The sequence below is a fragment of the Silene latifolia genome, chromosome 2, assembly GCF_048544455.1.
Source record: "Silene latifolia isolate original U9 population chromosome 2, ASM4854445v1, whole genome shotgun sequence".
Classification (NCBI taxonomy): Eukaryota; Viridiplantae; Streptophyta; class Magnoliopsida; order Caryophyllales; family Caryophyllaceae; genus Silene; species Silene latifolia.
In genome coordinates this window covers 6,939,317-6,957,375 of record NC_133527.1, presented here as the reverse complement: position 1 = coordinate 6,957,375, position 18,059 = coordinate 6,939,317, and the positions used below count along the sequence as shown (strand labels likewise).

Here is an 18,059-nt window from a genome sequence, read left to right as displayed (position 1 = left end):
TAAAAAAGGGTTTACCTACGATTCTACGAATAGTCGAATACTAAATTATCTTAAGTAATCGAAGGAGAGTGCATCAGTAAGAAATACTACTATCAATTTCAAAAATTGACATATTTCAACACATGTTACGATAACATTGATAGCGATCGAAGGGAAGAGGTTTGATATTGAGGGCTAAAAGATAAAACTAAATATCTAACTGGCAATTTACAAGAGATTTTCAGAGAGAAAATTGATAGTGGAAAAAAAATTATGTATTTCGGAGACGTATATTGAAAACAGTTAGTCTTACTGAAGACGGGTCGGAGCAAGTGACGGGTAATGCCACTCACAAAACGGATAGGGGGGACAAGGTGGGGTAATGCCACTCATTGAAGACGGCACATATCCGTCACTCCGGAGTGACGGATACCATTTCCTCTCACAAATGATCCAAATAGAAGAGGGAAGAAAGCACATGGGGTTGCCCAGGTCATTAAAAAGATGAACATGCAATCATGCATTCATGTATGGTTTTTTGTGAGTATGTGTCTTGATTTGTGTTTTACTACTTTGATTTTTTATGGTAATTTATATTGAATTGATGATGTGAAATAAGTAGAGATGGAAGTGGAACTATGGAAGTGGAGATGCAGGTTGATGGGCTAGCACGCCCCATGGTCCATTTTGACACGATATGAGATTGGCAAGGCAGGTCGGCACGACAAGCTATGGGTCGTGTCTGGGCTAAAGTTTGAGAAAAGATAACCACGCCTAACGCAGGCACCACACATCCCATCTGGGTATAATATGCTTGAGCACACCAAAACTACAAAGAAATAAGGTTTAAATAGAGGAATAGCTTAGGCACGCTCAAGCATGGCACGGCACGACACATTATGGGTCGTGGGTCCATGTCTGGACTGCCATTTTTCATTTTACCAGCACGGTACGAAGCCCACATTCGTGGGCCTGGGGCGTGCCATTTTTTTCCTCCATGCATGGCCAGCATGACCCACTTCCATCTCTAGTCACGAGTGTTAAAAGAGTGGGATTTAGTAAAAAAAAAAAAAACACGGGATTTAGTAAATTCCATGATAATCTCCCTACTACTAAGAGAATAAAAGCTCTCTAAAATTTTCCCGCTCAACTGAAATGATCTATGATTGATCCTCACTCCTCACACTATATCATATTAATTATGTACCATAAATAGAAGATACTGCTACTAATTTTTAATTTGTAAACACACATTAATGGATATTTTATTTTTCTTATACATGTGTGATGTGTCATTGCATTAATAATTAATACTACGTATGAGACAAAATATGCTGCACAGTTTTATTGTATAATTAAGTCACTACTTAAGGTTATTTTTTTAGTAAATGTAATCGTATAATAATATACTCCCTAATGTATAAAATTAAGTTCAGTTAAAACATCAATCTTATTTGGTGTGTCAATTATCGAATATTCTCTCTTATTATACCGCTTAAGCATGTTACCGAAGTAATATTTAACGTCTTTCTAAATTAGTATCTAAAAAGCGCGTATCTGCGCGGGATCTACACTAGTTTAGAATGAAAAGAATATGAGATTTTCTTTTTTATATCCTTCCAATTTTATCAGATATTCCATTTTATATCGTTTCATTTTTATCAGATAATTTCATCTTTATACCGTTCCAATTATATTAGATATTTTGGAGGAGACATACAATATACAATAATAATAAAGTACATTAAAAACAAATATAATTATGAAAGTTGGTAGCACTTTTCACTCTCTAATAATTGGCTACCCCAATGTCCCCTTGTATATAAATGGGTGATTCATAAACCACTAGAGCATGCTAGTGCAATACTCACAATAATGCTCAAATAAGAGTGTGCACAACAAAATAAAATTCAAATCTCCACCAATGGAGAACCCAATAAATCCTGGATATTATCTCTTTTTATTATTCCTATGGTTTATTTCAATATTGTCTATCCTTTTGAAAAACTACTTCAATACAATGAGCATGCCTCAATTGCTTCAACAAGGTCACATTATTACAAGAAGCAGTATTAGTGCATTTGTTGTGTACTCTATCATGCCATCTTTCGAACAATGTTGGGATTTCCCGGGTCCGGGTTTAAATTACATTATGTGATGTTTTAATTATGTACTTATTTTTATATATAAGTTTAATTATTGTTACTTGTAGATAGTTGTAATAATCGCAATTGTAATAATTACAATTGTTGCGTTTGTTAAGAGAAATATTATTGATATAATTCCATGTGCTTATAGTACTTGCATTGGAATCGACACAAAGTGAATTATAATATCTATACGTTAAACATCGACTTGAGAGATCACCTTGTTCAATGCCTCAAATCCAAGATGAAATCCATGTTTTATGAAGTTAAGTTTCCTAAGTTGGCTTTTTTAGTTTTTTTTTCTTTTTGTATTGCTTCTTAAATTGTTAGCAAACATCCGTTAACTGGTAAAGTCATGTATAAGGAGTGATATTTATAAGCAGGCCGGAGCTAGAATCAAATATATAATAATGAGCGAGGGCGAGATCGAGGCTTTCATTTAGGGTTTAAGATCGAAGTTTGTATACGTTTGATTCTAAACTTAAATTGTACACACTTTTATTTGTACTTTGCACAAATTCTCATCGAAGACATGACATATCCGTCACAAGGTGAAGACGGATACCATTTTACCTCACAATGTACCCATTTTTTCTCTCTCTGCAACACTATTCATGTGGTCCCCTTTCTCCACTAACCCATTTTGTTACCATTTTATCTCACAAAATATCCGTCACAAATGATAACCCGTCACAAGGGAGACCAATTGTGTACTTTGTAGTGCCATTTGCGCCACTACACAATGGAGATTAATTTATAACATTGAGATCTCTAATAAATGTACACTATGTGTGTGTGATTGTGTGTCTACTTTAATACTCCCTCAGTTTCGGTTATTTGTTGTCATATTCTATTTTCGGGTGTCTCGATCAATTATTATCCTTTTTATTTTAGGATTGTATTTGCAAACAATTTGATTCTTCACACTCAATTGGTCCACATGTTATCTTATAATTGGTCATTTTCTCTTTCCTTGATTTTTGTGTCAAAACCCAAGGACAATAATTAACTGGGATGGAGAGAATATATTATCGGTATCAATGAGTTTTAAGTATCATACACCCTTTTTCCGTTCTTATAAAAATGTTATTTTTCCAAAAGAAAAAAGATGGTCAAATACGGAGTATTATAAATGTAAGTAGGAGTACTAAAAATCCGAGAAAGGTAATAAATACTCCCTTTGTCTTTCTTTTTTTAAAAGGTTAAATACTCCCTTTGTCTTAGTTATTTATTTATTTTTAATTTTGGTACAAAGAGCAAGGAAAGAGGAGGGACCAATTATTGAATGTCAAGTGCGGCAAATTGAGTGTGGAAGATCAAATTATCCATTAAAAGTATTTCTAAATAGAAAAGTAAATAATTGACTAAGACACTTTAAAATAAAATAGGTAAATAAATGATCGGGATGGAAGAAGTATTTTGTAAGACAATCACTAACCACTAATGCCAATATGTACTTAGATTTTTTGGTCAAGTAGTTTATACTCTATAGTAGTCTATAGTCACTAACCACTAATGGAATTGAAGTATTGATTTTTTTTTTTTCCTTTTTTGGAGAAAAAGAGGTTACATGGATTACGGTTCGAATCTTCTTGCATGTAATTATGATTAGATAAAGACACAATGCCAAAGTTTGAAACCACATATCTATCAAGTACACTAATAATTTACTCGGAAAAATACATACTAGTTTAATGTAAAACGGACTCTTACATAAGTTAATATTTTAATTATATAACTAACCACTACTATATTTTATTGTATTAACTTTTAAATATTCTCGTATTCCATTTTAATTTCATTCTTTATATAAGTGCCTCATATTTTAAAATTCACCACCCACACGATTTTTGTGGATTACTATATACAAAGTAACAAACAAAATAAATCACAAATACTAATATTATACAATCTCAAAATAAATTACGAATACTATTAATAAATCTGTTGTAAAAGAGCATTGTACAACCATAACAAATCTAACCGAGCTTATGTGTATTTTTTTCGAGCTTTTATAATTTTTTATTTAAATTTAATTTTTTGGATGTTAAAATTAAAATCTGATTGAGCTTATATATAATATTCTTGAGTTTCATTATAATTTTTTAAAACTAATCTTTTTATAATGGAGCTCAGATTCTTTCAAATAAAGCTCGTAATGTATAAGTCTAAACTCAAATAATTCATTATAAAGCTCGAATTATTTTCTATATAACCAATACAACTGGTTGTATATATAGTCTATTTACTGTAAATAAATAAACATTTAACTCTTTGTTTGAATATCAAAATAGGAGTAGACAGAAGAGTAAGAATATTAAAATTGTAATTTTTGTTTAAATATCTTTTATGTTAAAAGTTTTTTTTGTTTGGCTTATAGAACAAATGTATCTTTATATAACTTTCCTTTTGCTCTCGCGTAATTAACTTATAATTTTCCTCCCGGTTTCTCTTCTCTATTTTGCTTTAAATTTCTCTATCCAAACACGCGATTAATTATGAGACTTGTCACACTCTCGTTTCCTACTCTTTAACAACTTTAATATATAATTATATTCATACTTGCAAAACAAATGATGAAATATTTGGAAGGATCGGAAGCCAATTTTATTACGACTAATCCTTTTTTAATCAATAATTAAGACTAATAATCTTGATATTATCAAATGGAAATTATTGTTGACTAATTGATGGATTTTTGAGATGGCCACGAGTAGCACGGGTGACATAGAAATTAAAGCAAAAATCAATTTACATGTCTTTGGGGTCTAATTTCATACACGTAGGTGCACATTTTATTCCCATTATATTAAATAATAAATCGTGTATAAAATAATATTACAAAGACAAAAGACAAACTTGCAATCTTTACTCCGATCCCTTCTTACATGCATGTTCGTATGTTCCCTCCCGTGATGTTGGAGAGCCACATGCTACAGTTTTTTTGTAAGTACTCGTTGAGTTACCTTCAGTATTCTGAAAAAGATAATCTTGGCTAATTCTCGGTAGTTGACACAAAAAACATATAGTTTTGTAAGTAAAATAATGACGTTTTTGGGTGGTACTCGAAAATCCGAGATTGAATTATTGCATGTTATCGAGTTTTGATACTACCTCTCGGAGTGGCTCTCGCATAATCACGTGTTTTGTATAGGATTTTCTACCATTTTAATGATTTCTACATGGTTCATGGTTGGTGTAAGAGTCAGAGACTCGGTACCATTCAATGATGTAATCTTGTTTACGTAATTTTAATGTTAATGTTAATGTTAGTGACTTAGTTCCCCCGTGGCAAAAGAAAATGTTTATCCCTGTAGGCAACTAGTCATCTTTAACTTTACCCAAAAGAGAAAAAAAAAATTATAATTTTAACAATTTTGCTAAATTTACTGGGATTGAACGAGAGAATTTAATTTCTATGAATCAGAAATTTTTAGAAAATTTAAGTTCCTTGGTCAATTAACTAACTAATACTTAAATATTTACTTTTCAATTTGACACAAAGATCAATGGATGAGGAGATGACCAATTATTAGATGACAAATGAAGCATTAAGTGTGTAAGATCAAATTACGCTTAAAAATATTTCTATAATAAAAAGGTAAACAATTTACTGAGCCAAATGAAATAGATAAACGAATAACTGAGACGGAGAGAATATTATATAGGGTTTTTCTAACATGTGCCCTAAGGGCACATGATTAGAAGTTAAGTAGGGAAAGATATTCAACATTATATCACTAATTATGGTAAATATGAGTTTCAAATCTAATTTCTGATTATATATTCTCAACAAACCTTCCATACTTAACTTCTTATCATGTGCCCTAAGGGCACATGTTAGAAAATCCGATATATATATTTAACTCACATTATCCCATAAATTTATTTACAAGAACTCTTGAAAACAAGAGGAATAGAGGATGTTGGTATAATAAATTGTGAAATACAGTAGAATCTTTGGCCTCTCAATTGAAAGATACACATAGGGACACTTTCTTCCTTTTTACCAAACAAACTAGTTGTTGCGCCGCGCCCTCCCGGGCGCGGAGCCCCAATTTGATTAACCGCTAACAAGAGACCAACAGGATTTCCGTGTAGGTAACGTGTGCCTTCCGTGTCGGTAACGTGTGCCTGGCCTTAGAATAGCATGCTATCCCAATATCAGCTTTCTTAAGAGTAGGAGCATCATTGACACCATTTCCCGTCATACCGCACATTTGCTTCCTCGCTTGCAACCTCTTTACAATTTCCTCTTTTTGCTCCGGATCATGTTTACAAGTTCAAAGTCATAAATTATATTTCAGAAACTAAAATTTGTGCGGTCTACAAAACACATACAAACTAACAGAACTCTAAAGGAAAATCAGCGAGTCTTGTGGAGTAGTAGGATACGATCTCAGATGTGAGTCCAACTGAAATCCTTGTTTAGTCATTTAATAGGTCTGACAAAAGTATTAGGATACGATCTCAATTCTCAGATGCATTTCATTCACCCAAACCCTCAACCCTGTCGGCTAATTCTATGCATCAGTAAGTCATTCCTCAATCTTAAAATTTTGCATTTTGCAGTAGAGTGTAAGGTACAAGTTGGCAAACACTCAATAAAATTTTAAACAAAAAACACACACAACAAAATTAAACCCATTGAAAAGACCAATCTAAACCCATTAAAAAGACCAATCTAAACCCTGGAAGTATAACAAAATCGGTAAAAGTACTAAAAAGGACAGAAACTGCAGGCAACGCGTCATAACGCAACTGACTATTGCAAATGACAGAATTTGAGACCAATTAAAAAACGCGACCATGCTTCACTTAGAAATTGAGTCAAAACATTTTGTAAATAATAAAAACTCAAGTGCAATACCTAAGAAATTGGTTTTCGTTGCTCCGGGCAGCATGCCTCGTCACACCTTTCCAGGCCTCTCATCGCCTACACAATGCCATCTTCTCAATTTCAGTCATGGAACATGGATGATGGCCTTTTCAACATCATAATCAGCTCCAAATCCTTGACGTACATCATATGCAAAGTCATCACCAATTTTGTAAAACAGTCAGATTTTTATTTACTTCTTTTCAAAAATCATACGACTACCTTTTAAGGACTCCTAATTCTAAACATTCACCAAATAGCAATGTTAGGTGTTAAAAACCTAAAAAAAAAAAGGGATGTGAATAAGCTGAACTGGATCTTCTACTTGAGCCACAGCTGAGCTTAACCTAAAATGAGCTAAGCGCAAGTTGAAAATGGCCCGAATCACAAGCTCATTTAGGCTCGTTTATACTTTATTTAAAATTGGTGTCGCGTAATATTTATTGTGAAGAGGAAGTGAGATTACAATACCTCACGGGGCGACAAGTGATACATCTTGGACAAGAACTTTGAGCCAAATAACATTGTGGTCCGCGTCTCCCTTGGATCACCTGAGTTTTCGAACTCTGTATCAAGCCAGAAATCTCCTTCCGAATTCACTTCAGCAAACTTCGCCAATGGTTACAAAAAATGAAAAGTTTAGCTTTCACAAACAATATGGCATGCAACTATCACAAAAGACCGTCTCATGAAAGAAAAAAGACAAATAATAATCACCAATTACATCCAATGTCTTAAAATAAGCTTAGGGAGAGACCGTCTCTTGTAATAACATAAGGTATAATTCACCTTTACTGTTTTACATGAAAGAAAAGGTGAACGCACACAATTATCATTCTATCAAACATCTGACAGTATTGACATTCTCCATTTCGAAATATAGATGGAAAAAAAGGACGCATTTAGATTTTAGAAGTCGTAGGCACCTTGTCGAAAATAAAAAAGGGGTGTGTTGATCATCAGGCATGAAAGCAGCCAAAAAAACAGCAATTTCAATCTTTTTAGGAAACATTTCCATTGCAATTGACAAACTGAGGCCACCGAGACTATGCCCAACAAGTATAACCTTCTGATCTTCAGGTTGTGCTGCAAGGAACTCGATCAACGGTTCAGAATAGTCGCGGAGGGTCTGGACCTCCTCAATCCTCGTAGGGTTGATGCCACAGGCTGCCATGTCGAGGGCAGTGACACGGTGCCCTGCATTTTGTAGGAGGGGCTTAAGCTTGTACCAACACCATGCACCATGACATGCCCCATGTACTAACACAAAGTGCTTCTCACTGATTCCCCTTGACATATTTGTTATTGTTCTCAAGTTGTGGATATAGGGTACGTTAAATGTCCTCTATTTATAGGCCGTATGGGGCTATGGGCCATAAGGTCCACGTCACATGCCGTAGGTGAATTTTTTGACTAAATAGGGTTATTTGATAAATTAATTAGAACTATCTAGTTTAGATCACGTGCATCGTACCTTAAGTCTGACCACAAATACTTGAGTAAACAAAATTTCGGAAAAGAAGTCGCTAAGAAGAGCACTCACACTGCAAACTGCTTAGCACCTTCAAATTCAACCGAGAGAGGTGAGGTCAAAATAGATGAACAAGCACCAAAGCTGTTGAAAGTAGCCACTATCTTTGGCAGAGGCCGCTTCATTCACTGCATTAATCGACGAACAATTAGCAGCATACAAACCATTATTTCATCTAACATTTTGTCTACATTGCTCAACCCGGTGACCACAATTCGGTTATCTAATATAGTCAATTGGGTGTGACTTGTGAGCTGATGATTAGCATTGATCACAATTCACACACTTTATTTTGAAATCCAAACAGCAGAAATTACAATTATAGCATATCAAAAAGTGATTTATGGGCAGACAAATAAATATCTATATATGGGCAGACAATTAAATCCCTTAGTTTATAAGTCTATAAAATTGAATCAACCACTAATCGAAGACGACTAATTCAGAATCAAAATGGTTTACTAAATCAGCAAGATTTAGTCCCTCCGTCTAAATCATATATTTATCCTTTGTAACAGTATTTTAATCAAAGGTAAACAAATCACGGAAACATATATGGTAGATCTGCATGAAAAAAAGTAGTTAGAAGGAAGGTTACCTTGCGATAAGTGGTACCATCAGGCTCAACAATCCAACCAGCTTCAGCACAAAGAGCATTAAGAACTTCATTATTTCACAGTGTTTAGGGAGACTATAGCTTCCTTGAGCTCTTAAACCAGCAAATATTATAGCGGCAATAGCTTGTCTTCATCTTTCTCTCTTACGATTATTCTCCCTTTCTCTCCAAGGAGGCTTACTTCTTGACGCAGCTGTAGCTACCGCCCCCGCCTCTGCTGGTGGCTCCCTCGCTGGCCATCAAGTAATAAGGGAGGGAAGAGAAAGCACAAGGTGTGTGTGATGTGTGTTGTAATAGTAATAAGCAATAATAACACTACAGATGCTTTAACTCATCGGTGAAAAAAATGGGTCAAATCAAAAGATAATTAGAAGCCATACCTTCGAAGACAAGGCTGTTACCGAGCTCCTAAACCCAAAACGAAAAACAATGAAAAATTCAGTAATAATAATAAGAACAAAAATAACAACAACAACAACAACAACAACAAAAACAATAATAATAATAATAATGGAACACACAATCGCTCATAAGGAGTAAATACCTTTGAGCTCCTAAACCCCAATTCAGGAAATTGAAGCAAGACAGAAGCACACAACTCACCACGAATTTTCAAGTAACAGCTCCTATCATGAGGCACCAAAATTGTCACAGAAATATCATATTCAGCCCAATCTCTAACAACAACGGTAACCCAGCAAAACATAAACTCATGGGGCAAAAGACCATGTACAATAATCACAAAGAAACACATATAAGCACCAAATCGCATAACCAAAACCCAAAAAACAACATAAACACCATATCCAACATAACCAAAACTAATTTAATCCCAAAAGCTTATCATAAAAAGAACAAAACCAAAAACGGTAAATCAATTAGTGATAACAAACCCTGAATTGGAAACCCATAAGCTGATTATCACTTGGATGTTGAAAGAAGACGACCCAAAAGCCAAAATCGATCAACGGTACCAAACGAGCTGTACAACTTCATGTTCTAGAGGCAAACGAAAGATAGAAGCGAAGCACAAGAGGAGAACGAAAGACGGAACATGAAAGATAAGGAGAAGAGATTATGAGATGGAAAAGAGCCACCATTTGAGGAGAAAGGTGAAAATTTAAAATGAAGAACCAAACCCTAAAATTCAACAGGGCACAAACAGAAAACAAAGATTAAATTAATCAACAACAAAATAAGAAAATCGATAACGGCCAAGAAAACAAACCAATTGTCGTCGTCATCAGCGTCACCGCCATCGTCAACATGCCAGTTCATCATCGTGATTGACCGATCGTGGTGTCAGCGTAGAGAGAAGAGTGAAGTGAAGAATGAAAGAGGAAGGCTTTATGAGATGGAAATGAGTGGATGGGAACAGAAGATAATGTGATAAAGCAGTGGACGAGAGTGCGAGAGATATGGAGGGATCAGATCTTAAAGCAGGAATCCGACGGTGGAAGAGTAAATTGCTTGGTACTATTCATTGCTACAGTAGCAAGAAGTTGGCTCTTTTTAAGAAGTAAAGATTTGGACACTTTCCTAAGGAGATCATAAAGTGATTGAAATATTCAGGCCCAGAATGATATTTTGATATGTGGAGAGACTACTATTAAACGGTGTTGTGTTTTCCTGTCTAATATCGAATAATTAGTTTCTCGTGATTCGCCCCTCATTTGCACCAAAAAAACAGTCCATTAAACAGTGTGACAACCGCGAACACATAAAACATGAACTGGACGTCTTGAATTTGAAATTAAGTTAATTGTCACGTCTGATCTCGGTCATTTTGCCATTCAAATGGCTGATTCCGTCTCCTTTGAAAACGAAATTAAACTAAATGCAATATGTCATCATGACCTTGATTTAATACGATGATCGTAATGAAATTAGAATACTAATCATTGATATTGATATCAAAATTATTGGAAATTGAATTCGGTATACATCCACACCGAGGAAAATACAAAAAATAAATAAACAGAAATACATATATCTACAATTGAAAACAAAATTTTCTTGTAAAAATCATCAAGTGATTACAAATAAGCATTATTTGATGACAAAGAGATTCTAAGGCGCATTCCTTCTGGTTCTACAAGGAATTTATTTGATTTGATATAATCTTCAAGCCTCATCACAACCGGATTAATTCGTTGGTTTCGACTCGCCTTTAGTTTCTGCACAAACTCCTTTGATATCGCGGTTAATACCTTCCGGAATTGATCCTTATATTTCTCATGAAGTGCGAATCCTGCCATTTCCAGGAAAGCCGTGAGGGCGGAGGCCGTGAATACATTAACAGGCAACGTATTCAAAAACCGCGCAAGCCAAGTCCAACCGTATTCCAAACCATGACCTTCCGTCTGAATGAAGGCCCCGTATAGTTTCATCCACGATTCCAAACGTTCCAAATACTCGTCCATTGTTTCCAATTTCCCATTTTTTTCCCGAAAGCCAATCGCTTTGAAATATTTTTGTTCTGTTTCAAAGGCCGCCTTTGAGTAGGTTATATGATTCGGAACAGTATACATACATTCTTTATGAAACTCGGCCAGAACCGAGCTCATCACAGCCGGCACCTGTCCACTAACATTAACTATCACACGGCCACACGCGAAGACATCAGAGTCTGATTTTCTCGTCTCATATAGAGAAATAACCTTCTTCGCGAAAATTGCTATCGTGACAGATTGAGGAACATCACTGTTATTCAACATTCTCGAAATTTCCCTTGTTTTAGACCTTACGTTTTCTACTGATCCGCTTATTTGTCTAATTAGCCGAGCAATTCCCCGCAACAACTCCTCATCAAACATCAGAGCGTTTTCCGCTTCTTTAGCTCTTTCTGCTTCCGCTGCAGCTTCTTTAACTCTTTCTGCTTCCGCTGCAGCTTTTTTAGCTCTTTCTATTTCCGCTGCAGCTTCTCTAGCTCTTTCTGCTTCCGCTGCAGCTTCTTTAGCTCTTTCTGTTTCCGCTGCAGCATTTTTAGCTCTTTCTGCTTCCGCTGCAGCTTTTTTCATTTCTTCTGCTATTATTGCAGATTCACGTCTTGCCACATCTTCTTCTTTCATTTTCAGTTGACGGAATTTCTCTTCATAATCCTTTCGGATGACAATCAAATGATTATCAAGAGTTTCCGCTATCTTACGCTGATAATGAATGTCGAGCTTTACTTCGTATTCTCGGATCGCTTCAATTGCTTTCACCTCTCGTAGAATAGCCGAGGTATATTTCTCCTTTTCGGCGATCAACTCTGCCGTTAATGAGTTTACTTGATTCCTTAATTCTTCTGTAACCCTAAGATTGTGCTGATATGTCATCTCCAGAAACGCAATTTCCGCCATTGATGATATTGTTCTCGTAAAAAGCGATCAATATTATTGATGGTGTGTAAATCTGATTATAGTATTTCAGCGTAATTAGGAAACTAAATAAGACGGTTTCCTAATTTCAGCGTAATTAGGAAGCTAAATCCTTTTAAATAATTTATTCCAAATCCTAATAATATTAGACTTTCCTAAAATCAATTTACGATATTAGGAAAAAGGAATTCTTAGCTTTAAACAAACGCAAAATAAAAACAAAAAAAATGCCAAAAAAATTTAAGACGGACATTATCTGTCTTAAATTTAAGACGGGTCAAATATATAACAAATTACCCCACTTGTTGCCTAAAAAATGCCAAAAAAATTTGTCTTAGTTATTATCAGAGCAAGTACAGTGGTAAGCGACAATCAACTAGCTTGGCAATTCCAACTCATCCTCTAAGCTACTAACATTCTAAGCTAGTAAACTATTCCAATGGTTTATTAGCTTTTATACTAGCTTGATGGGACCCACATGTCAAATTAATTTTTTCCTAAACATAAAAATACTTAATGAATTTTATTTTGCAAATTAAAAATACATGTAATAAATACGTGAAAATTGATTAGCGCTTAGCGGAGTTGTTATGTCGAGGACTTAATGTAGAAGACTCATCACTTAATGTAGCATTCGGATATAGTATGCTCGAACTAATTTAGTGATTCGGTTATAGTTTTCAGAAGGGTAAAGCATTTAGAGTAGGCGATACAATTCGACACATTATTTAACCAAGCAATGTTTTTATAGTAGTGTCAATAGATCATACTATTCAAGGGTAAAGCATTTAGAGTTATACGTAGATTTTGGTTGTTTGTTGATTAACATGTAAATCAAATAATAAGAATAAATAAAAAATTAATAGAGCTAATTTCCTATTGGTTGTTTGGTAAATGTGGGGTAAATCTAAGCAAAGTAGCTTAATTTTTAATTTCTTGAAGCTTAAGCCAAGCTAATATATATACCCTTCTCCAATGGTGTAGCAACTAGCTTGCAATTTTATGAAATTGCAAGCAAATCCCTAAGCTACACCATTGGACTTGCTCTCATAGGGTAGTATTTGACCCGTTTTAAGCTTAAGATGGATAAATAATGTCCGTCTTATACAGACAAACAAAAATAAAAGGAGAAAGATGAATACCTGGAAAACCACAAATGAAGGATGAAAAATGCAGGTTCTTGATAAGATGATCAATGAAATTTAGGTTTGATTAAACAATGAATTTTGGGTTCAGAAACCCTAATTTGGGTTGGCAGAGCAAAGGTGAAAGGGTTTATGTGAATAAAACAGGAGGAATGTGATTATGTGAATGATCATAGTTAGGGGGTTTTGGGTTTTATTTTTATTTTATTTCCAAAGAATTGGTTAGTCATTAGTGATTCACCATCAATTGCCATGTCAGCGTAAAATATCAATAATTAACGTCAAAGTTGACGGAATTAATTCTTAGTGTCACGCTGATTACTTTTTAAGAGATACAGGGTTATTAATGTGGGTCTAATTAAATAGAAGGTTACCTTATAGAAATCGAAAAAAATGAGGGTTACCTTATAGAAAATCCCAAAAAAAAATAAGTTTTAAAATTCATCACACTCTTTTGGCCTTTTGGATTTCCGTCTTGAATCTGAAATTAAATCGTCACGTCTTGATCTCGGTCATTGTGGCATTAGAACGGCTAATCCCGCCTCAATGTAGGATACGGAGTATTATTTATAGGAATTCTTAGCTTTAAACAAACGCAAAAAACAAAAAAAAAAAAAATTAAGTTTTACATACTAGTATACCAACGGTTTTGATGAACCAGACCATGGTATTAAGGTTTTCGTCTTGAATTTGAAATTAAATTAACTGTCACGCGTTGATCTCGGTCATTGTGCCATTAGAACGGCTAATCCCACCTCACTTGTGGCATCAAGACTCTGATTTAATACAACACGCTTGGAACGGAATGGAATTAGAACCCTGATCATTGAAATTGATTATCAAAATTTGGTACATCCACACTGAACAAAATACAAGAAATACATAAACAATATCTACAATTCAAAAGAGTAAAGGACGACGGCAAACGGCAAATCCCGATACATCAGCTCAGGGTTGAACGCAAAATTTTCGACTTGGAAGAATCATCTTCTATGAACCTGAAAATAACCCGAGGCTCCGATGGAGTTTTCTGTATCTATATACCAGTATACCAACACAACCTAATTTCAATGTAATATCAACTGGCTTAGCTGATAAAAATTAACGAGTAGTGAAACTCGTGTTTTGGGTTAGAAGCCCGTCACACACTTTACACCGAAGAAACAACCTAATTTCAATGATCAGCCCTCATCGTCACCCTCTTCGACACTAGTTGTACCAAATCAATCCACAACCTGCGTCTTTGCGTGAAAATAAATTTTGCATGTAAGTTTAGGACTACGAGGACATGCAACAACCTCCTTTTGCTTGATTATCTGTCTCAGGACCCGGAACAATAATCTGAGTTCCCTTAAGAAGAGAAGCGCTACCAGTAGCATCCAAATCACCATTGGCTAAGAGAGTCTTCTTACTGACTGAACGGTATATCTCAGTCAAAACAGTCAAGTAAGCAGTTTCGACATTAGTGGAATCTAGAGCTGATGTCTCCATAAAGAAGAGATTTTCTCTTTCAGCAAACTCCTTTGCATCTTCGGTTGGAACTGCTCGTAGAGAAGCCAAGTCACTCTTGTTGCCAATGAGCATGATCGCAATGTTCTTATCGGCGTGATTCCTTAATTCCTCTAGCCATCTTGCAATGTGATCAAATGATTGACGCTTGGTCATGTCGTATACTAACATTGCTCCAACTGCACCTCTGTAGTATGCACTTGTAACAGCCCGATACCTGAAAAGCCATATTATGAGAGGATATCAAGACTCAAGCGTAAAAGTAAGAACAGACTGAAGTAATAAGTTATTATCACTTTAGGAGTAAATCCCACCATAATTAATCAGACGATATGGTACGATTGCACCCCCTACCGTTATTTCGTCACTATTAGTTGCACAAGCAGAATTCCGAATGCAGGGCATATCAGTAAAATGCAGTTAGTATTCATATTAGCATCAACTATTACTGTATATCCTTAATACTAAAACATAAGCTGACTTCTAGCATGGACTAATTAAAAAATATCCAGAACAATATTCAAAGATAAGTCGATATTTCGAAATTACCCCTTGAGTTACTTAGCAAAAGTTCTGCAAAAAACTCGCTCCTCCCAGCATACTACGGTGTTTAAGTAGACAATATAATTGGAAATTGTTGAAATTTAAAACGGAGCAATTATTTTACATCGTTAAATATCATTCTTATAGTCTCGATGAAGTTCTATGTTTCAAAAAATTCTAAAATCACGAGGCAACGGTTACTGTACACTGGAAATTGGAGGTTAATATTGTCATATGATCATATGACTCCTATAATTGTACCATCGTAGCTTCAGAACATCTTACTTCGAACCCAAATCATAGTTAACCCAAACCGTTGATCTCGAACAACTTATTACCACTATGGCACTATAGTTATTACACTGCCCAACCATTAGGTACAGCAATACTGTCAAGAGGATATTCAAAGAGGAATGCCTCATACATTGCTCTGCTTCAATCATGTGTTCGGAGCAGATAACGTGAATAAAATGGACCGCTAAACATCAAGTATCATTTCATGAGGCTCACAGTAAAGTGCAGAGAATTTATCTTGATTCGCAAGCTCAAATTGGCTAGAGTAAAGCAATTTTACAGTTAATTACCCGATCAAATGAAAGACGCTATGGATCACAACAGTCCTCTTGGTCGAGTGTATTCAATTAAACATATAGATCAAAACCCAAAGATAACAAACTAAAAACCATCCTTCCATAGACTTTACTTCAAAATACACAACATAAAATAGACAGAATGTCAATGAGTTTGTGAGTAAACCAAAACCACAAATCGGAAATTCCCTCTTACTATAGAACGATGCCCTTGAGGTCCATACCAACAGGATCATTACCTTAGTGCCTCAAAGGTTTACAAAGCATTAAGGTTGTTTATGGATGAGCCATAACTAAAATTGCGTTGAGAATTGCATCGATCAAAATGAACTTCATGATATATACGAGTATGAAGCATGGATAATTTAGCAATTCTATCATAATCCAAATTTCCAACATATAGTGAAAATTTGGCTACTGGTCAATTACAACTGCAGCATTCAAGTATTGCCTCAGAAGCTTCAACAAATGGCACACTAAGGGTATGTTTGGATTGAGAGATTTGGAGAGAAAAGAAAGGGAGGGAAAGTAGGAGATTCAAAATCCCTTGTTTGGATAGGAAATAAGGGTGGAGGGAAATGGAGGGGGAGGGATTTGGAGGGATCCATTTTCCCTCCTCCAAGGCAAATCAAAATCTCTCCATAATAGGCAAGATTTGGAGGGAAATTGTATCCAAATTCCAAACACCCACTTCCCATTTCCCCTCTCCTCTCTTTCCCTTCCCTCCATCCCCCTCCCCTCCCTTTCCCTACAATTTTGCTATCCAAACACACCCTAAGGCCCTAAGGCGTCATATATACGTAGTTTAACCTTGTAGGGTAGATGTAGATCATTACCAAGCATTTGCTAATCTAACATCGATTTCAGTCACTCGTTATAGTCAACTCTCAAGAACATTGTCAATCACATACATACATAGGCAAATTGGTATGGAACATGAACATTATCTCATTTCCTAAAATCCATGCCTCACGGGCTTCTATAAATGGCATGATAACGAGGTCAGATGTACACAACCTACCTTACAACTCGCGACTAAATTACCAAATTACGAAATGCTAATGGTCCCCATTACTAAGCCGATGCTTAACTAACATTTATTTTTATCACCCCAACTGGCATTGTCAACTCTGTAGGATAAAAAATGTCAATGACATAGGACATCTAATGTACGATAAAATATTTATAGTGAGAAAGTAATAACATAGAAAGGTCAAACCTTTCTTGACCAGCAGTATCCCATATCTGAGCCTTAACAATCTTCTGATCCATGGCTATAGTTTTCGTCTGAAATTCAACCCCGATTGTCGCTTTCGAATCTACACTAAATTCATTCCTAGCAAATCGGGCTAACAACTGTGATTTCCCAACAGCTGAATCCCCAATTAATACCACTTTAAACACATAATCTATCTTCTGATTGAAATCCCCATAAAGATTCGACATTTTCCTTCAATTCAATACACTTATTCAAACTGTTGATCTTCAATTAGATCAACAAACAATTTTCCCCCAAAAGTTATCAAATTTGATTAGAAAAAATGAATTCAACAGATTAATCAAATGAAATAGTGACTAAAAATTGGGGTTTTGAGATGGGTTTGAGTTTAATTGATAAAAGATTGATAGTTAAGGGTTTGGAAATTGAATTGAATTGTTAGGGTTAGGGTTTGAGGTGAGAAATTAGATTAATTGGGGAAAAATTTAGGGATGATCAATGATGAAGATATTTGAAGAGGGAAGAAGAATAAGATCAAC

The 18,059-nt window shown here is 35.2% G+C and overlaps 3 protein-coding genes across 9 annotated transcripts; all 3 read right to left on the bottom strand.

Moving 5' to 3' along the window:
- Window positions 1-5,930: 5,930 nt before the first annotated feature.
- On the bottom strand, window positions 5,931-10,641 carry LOC141642162 (polyneuridine-aldehyde esterase-like). Of its 7 annotated transcripts, XM_074450869.1 has the most exons (8): window positions 10,381-10,625; window positions 9,697-9,778; window positions 9,533-9,560; window positions 9,135-9,384; window positions 8,549-8,664; window positions 8,072-8,202; window positions 7,477-7,614; window positions 5,931-7,062 (listed from the first exon to the last, which is right to left on the bottom strand). In XM_074450869.1, the coding sequence occupies exons 6-8, from the start codon at window positions 8,177-8,179 to the stop codon at window positions 6,997-6,999; spliced, it is 312 nt and encodes a 103-aa protein (XP_074306970.1). In that variant the 5' UTR covers window positions 8,180-8,202; window positions 8,549-8,664; window positions 9,135-9,384; window positions 9,533-9,560; window positions 9,697-9,778; window positions 10,381-10,625; the 3' UTR covers window positions 5,931-6,996. The 7 variants fall into 7 exon arrangements, with proteins under 7 accessions (XP_074306970.1, XP_074306971.1, XP_074306973.1 ...); XM_074450870.1 differs by lacking the exon at window positions 9,697-9,778 and having other exon boundaries at window positions 10,381-10,641; XM_074450872.1 differs by lacking the exon at window positions 8,072-8,202 and having other exon boundaries at window positions 5,931-7,140; window positions 9,135-9,440; window positions 10,381-10,628.
- A 467-nt stretch (window positions 10,642-11,108) lies between these two features.
- LOC141628080 (mRNA export factor GLE1-like) lies at window positions 11,109-13,798 on the bottom strand. Its single transcript, XM_074441268.1, has 2 exons — window positions 13,657-13,798; window positions 11,109-12,548 (listed from the first exon to the last, which is right to left on the bottom strand). The coding sequence occupies exon 2, from the start codon at window positions 12,494-12,496 to the stop codon at window positions 11,189-11,191; it is 1,308 nt and encodes a 435-aa protein (XP_074297369.1). The 5' UTR covers window positions 12,497-12,548; window positions 13,657-13,798; the 3' UTR covers window positions 11,109-11,188.
- A 664-nt stretch (window positions 13,799-14,462) lies between these two features.
- LOC141642161 (ras-related protein RABA4d-like) lies at window positions 14,463-18,059 on the bottom strand. The gene is made up of 2 exons (XM_074450865.1): window positions 17,521-18,059; window positions 14,463-15,385 (listed from the first exon to the last, which is right to left on the bottom strand). Exons 1-2 carry the CDS (start codon window positions 17,745-17,747, stop codon window positions 14,938-14,940), a joined length of 675 nt encoding a protein of 224 aa, XP_074306966.1. The 5' UTR covers window positions 17,748-18,059; the 3' UTR covers window positions 14,463-14,937.

Excerpts from the sequence above, each read along its gene's own strand:
- LOC141628080 (XM_074441268.1), bottom strand. The coding sequence starts at position 12,496 with ATGGCGGAAATTGCGTTTCTGGAGATGACATATCAGCACAATCTTAGG.
- LOC141642161 (XM_074450865.1), bottom strand. The coding sequence starts at position 17,747 with ATGTCGAATCTTTATGGGGATTTCAATCAGAAGATAGATTATGTGTTT. Across the intron at positions 15,386-17,520 it reads GATACTGCTGGTCAAGAAAG|GTATCGGGCTGTTACAAGTG; the intron begins GTTTGACCTTTC and ends ATGGCTTTTCAG.
- LOC141642162 (XM_074450866.1), bottom strand. The coding sequence starts at position 8,302 with ATGTCAAGGGGAATCAGTGAGAAGCACTTTGTGTTAGTACATGGGGCA. Across the intron at positions 7,615-8,071 it reads CACAACCTGAAGATCAGAAG|TTTGCTGAAGTGAATTCGGA; the intron begins GTTATACTTGTT and ends CCATTGGCGAAG. Across the intron at positions 7,063-7,476 it reads ATCACTTGTCGCCCCGTGAG|GCGATGAGAGGCCTGGAAAG; the intron begins GTATTGTAATCT and ends GGCATTGTGTAG.